This window comes from Drosophila bipectinata, chromosome 2R (genome assembly GCF_030179905.1).
Source record: "Drosophila bipectinata strain 14024-0381.07 chromosome 2R, DbipHiC1v2, whole genome shotgun sequence".
In the NCBI taxonomy this organism is placed as follows: domain Eukaryota; kingdom Metazoa; phylum Arthropoda; class Insecta; order Diptera; family Drosophilidae; genus Drosophila; species Drosophila bipectinata.
In genome coordinates this window covers 10746757-10750350 of record NC_091737.1, presented here as the reverse complement: position 1 = coordinate 10750350, position 3594 = coordinate 10746757, and the positions used below count along the sequence as shown (strand labels likewise).

At 40.9% G+C, this 3594-nt stretch overlaps 1 protein-coding gene across 1 annotated transcript; it reads right to left on the bottom strand.

The window, feature by feature from the left end:
- Positions 1-439: 439 nt before the first annotated feature.
- LOC108132905 (uncharacterized) lies at positions 440-2725 on the bottom strand. Its single transcript, XM_017252489.3, has 5 exons — positions 2464-2725; positions 2312-2401; positions 1895-2254; positions 1587-1834; positions 440-1519 (listed from the first exon to the last, which is right to left on the bottom strand). Exons 1-5 carry the CDS (start codon positions 2644-2646, stop codon positions 1444-1446), a joined length of 957 nt encoding a protein of 318 aa, XP_017107978.2. The 5' UTR covers positions 2647-2725; the 3' UTR covers positions 440-1443.
- Between the last annotated feature and the right edge of the window lie 869 nt (positions 2726-3594).

Genomic DNA, 3594 nt, shown 5'->3' with positions numbered 1-3594 from the left:
ATTGCATTAACTCACGTCTATAAACATGCATAGTAAAACATACGTGTATATGTATATCCTTTCCTTGGTCTGTACATCCATATGTATATGGATGCGACACTTTGGCAAGTTTTAGCTTCAATGCGTTCGAAGATTTTTGATGGCTCCATTGAGTTTATTGCTAGACGCTGTCGTCGATTGCACACTTTCATTTTTACTTTTAGGAAAAGCCAGAGAAGGATACCAAGGAGGAGTAGGACTAAGAGCAGGAGCTGGCGGGGAGCAGAGTTCCTAGAAGTGGGTTGAAGGCAATGAATTATTTTCATATTTTCCTCGTACTTTACTACCCAATCTCCTGGATACACTTGCTCAGAGCACGTAGAGAAATTATGAGTATTGGTACTTATTATTGGTTTTATTAATTTGGTATTAAATTTGGGGAATAATACTATATAGTTTAGTTCTTAGGGCTATAATTGAAGGCAAGTAGGCTTTTAGGACATGATCCATTACTTCCTTAATCTTCTTATCCAATCTACTAGTTAAGAAAGTGCATTATTTTTTTCTCAGTGGATTGCTCTCCCCCCCATCGCTCTCCGTCATTGTCAATCGTAAAAACGTCCAAGGAGGCAACAACAATAAGCAAAAAAAAAGAAAAGGCTTCAAATAATAAGCGCAAACAAAGATTCCGATATCCTGTAAGTAAGACGAAGAGGATAACAACAGGAACGGAAGAAAAAGTGGCTTCAGAACCAGCTTTAGCTCCAGCAACGTCATCATCATAGACGGAGGAGCGCAAAAGCGTTCGTAATGGGTAGCCAAGTTAGTCCGAGTGAGTGAAAAATGTAACAACAAGTGCCGTGCCCCCTCCGAGCCGAGAGCGTATCTTATATTCATATTTATTGAATTTACGCTCGACAGCCTGAAGGAGCTGCAACACAAAATGCTTAATGTGGCCAGGATACGGAGGCCAAGATATTCGGCTCTGCCTGCCCTCACTTAAGGGTGGCACAAGGCTACACATATGGGTGCCTGTGTGTGGGTGTGCTATGGCTTAGTGGATATTTATGTGGCTTGCAACGCGCGACTCCCAGTGCTCCTCGTGGCATGGCTTCATTTTTTTTTTCATAAATATTAAAACAGCTAAAAAAGAAGCGCCGCAATGGCAAAAAACCTCCCACCAGCCCAGCTAAAGTCAAAAGTCGCACGCGAGTGGCTCTTCTTCTTCTTTGCGCCCTTATCGTGTGAGCTTGAGCAACGGCATTTTCCAGTGTGTGTGTGTGTGAGTGCATGTTTTTTGGTGGGCGGGGGTGGGCTATGTTGCACTTGTCTGAGCTGCATTGGCATTCTCCGACCAGAATGCACTGGCCTCCGAACCAGTTGCAACAAATGAGAAGCTTTTTGTCGCGGGTCCCCTCTAACTTCCTCCCAACTCCCAAAATTCCTCTTAATTTAAAACTTAATTTAATTTGCTTCGTCCATAGCCGGCTCGTCTTCGTCCATAGGGACCTGTAGCAGGCTCTCCGACAATGCAATGCGCCTGGAAAAACATTTGTAAAATATATATATATATTAAAGAAATAAAATATAAATATATAAAAACTTACGATTTCATCAAATCATTGTGCATAATTTGACTGAGGACAGTTGTCAACGTTGCCATAAATACAACTGCCTCATTTGGATCTGCAAGGGCCGGATGTTTATGAAATCCATCCTCGGCACCGATGTGCACTTTGTCGGCCAGCCTGGCCCCCACTCTCTCTAGGTGCTTGGAGTTGACCCACCATATGCTAAAAGATCTAGTTGGGAATTTGTTAAACAAATTCCTAAAAAGGGCCTCAAGGGCAAGCCGCTAGAAGTAATGAAAAAAAATGAATAATATTATTATACTAATTTATTTTGAGAAACTTACCTCCTCATTGTAGCGGTCATGTAAGGCTGAGGGTACATTTCCCTCAACCAGCCGCTTAAAATTCAAGAGGATTTGAGCAAAATTCCTCTTGGTGAATATCGGCCCATTGTATAGATGGGTGGCAATTTCATCCACATGGTCCAGACGTAACATTGTTCCACAGAAGTGGTTCAAGTCATACAGCACTGGCACCCCATTTCGCTGCAGATAACGAATGGCCTCCAGATTGGCGGCGCACTTGTCTGCCACAGCGCCAGCCAATTTGGAGGTCAGCTCGGGGTTTTTCCTAATGCTGCTTATTGCCAATTGGACTCCTTGCAAAATTGCAGCTGAACCCATCTTTTCCATGCCGCTTGATGCCTATAAAAATGAATTTAATTTATATAAACATAATACATAATATTGTTAATTACTTACTGTTCGCAAATAGATTATTTGCAAATGACCCTGAAAATTCGATGCAGCTATGGCGAAGATCTTCCAATTTCTTAAATGCGTAGGAGCGCTCTGTTGAAAATATATAAATATATATATATATTTATTTTATATAGAAAAATAGGCATACTTACATTGACATTTTTTATGTGGAACTCACGAAATAATAAAAAAAAGGGTTCGTCCACCATGACAAACTGCAGATTGCTCTCAATGATGGTGAACCCCTCTCGCAGAGTCGCTTCTCTTCTTTTTAACCAGGTGAGAAATGACTCTGTCAAATTCAAGTTCATTGCCAATGAATTAATATAGTCCATTTTAATTATTTAAAACAAATTCCAAATAGGTCAAAAACAATTTGCACCAAAATAGTAAATATTCGGCCTTTATAGGGTTGCCAATGTATCTACTTATGATATTCTTTTATTATTTATATTATATTATTATATTATTAATAATTATTGTGTTTTTATATATGTATTTATTTGCTTATATTTAAGATGAATCATTTGCATTTTCATAAATTAGTAATAACCAAATTAAAAAAAAAAGAAAAAATCTAAAAATTTATCGATTGCTATCGAGTGCAAGTATCGAGTATCGATAAACTTAAAAATATAACAGAACTGAAATTCAAAATTCATAATTTAATCAAAAAATCAACATGATTCAAATAATAAACTATGGTGTAAGTATTTTATGTTTAACATTTATTGCATTTTTTTATTTATAACTAAAATCAATTCTTTTTTCTCAGAATATCAATTTTTATAACAAGGAAAGCGCTGATAAACCAGTGGTGACTGTCCACATGGAGGAGCCTGTGGCCGAGCCGTTAATTGTGGCCGAGAATTTGGACGAGGACGAGGACGCGGTGGAGCCGCCGCCGCCGCCGGCGGTCGACGAGGCGGCGTTGACCTGGGAGGAGCTGATCGGTGTCGAGGACGTGATGGAGGAGCCGCTGGCGCCGGCGTTCGACGAGGCGGCGTTGGCCTGGGAGGAGCTGATCGGTGTCGAGAAGGACGTGGCGAAGCCGGCGCGGCCAGTTGTGGCCAGCTTCGCTCAAGAGCTAAATTTAAGTTTAACAAATGCTGCCGTGCCGACCAGGCATGGAAGTATTTGGACGACAACGGGACGCGAATGTCCCTACTGCTTCAAAAATTACAGAAGCTTCAATGCCCTTGGCGAAGCACGCATTGGCATTCTTCGACCAGAATGCACTTGCCTCCGAACAAGTTGCAACAAAACTCACGCTACCGGTTGTT

Excerpts from the sequence above, each read along its gene's own strand:
- LOC108132905 (XM_017252489.3), bottom strand. The coding sequence starts at position 2,646 with ATGGACTATATTAATTCATTGGCAATGAACTTGAATTTGACAGAGTCA. Across the intron at positions 1,835-1,894 it reads ATGACCGCTACAATGAGGAG|CGGCTTGCCCTTGAGGCCCT; the intron begins GTAAGTTTCTCA and ends CATTACTTCTAG. Across the intron at positions 1,520-1,586 it reads CACAATGATTTGATGAAATC|GCGCATTGCATTGTCGGAGA; the intron begins GTAAGTTTTTAT and ends ATGTTTTTCCAG.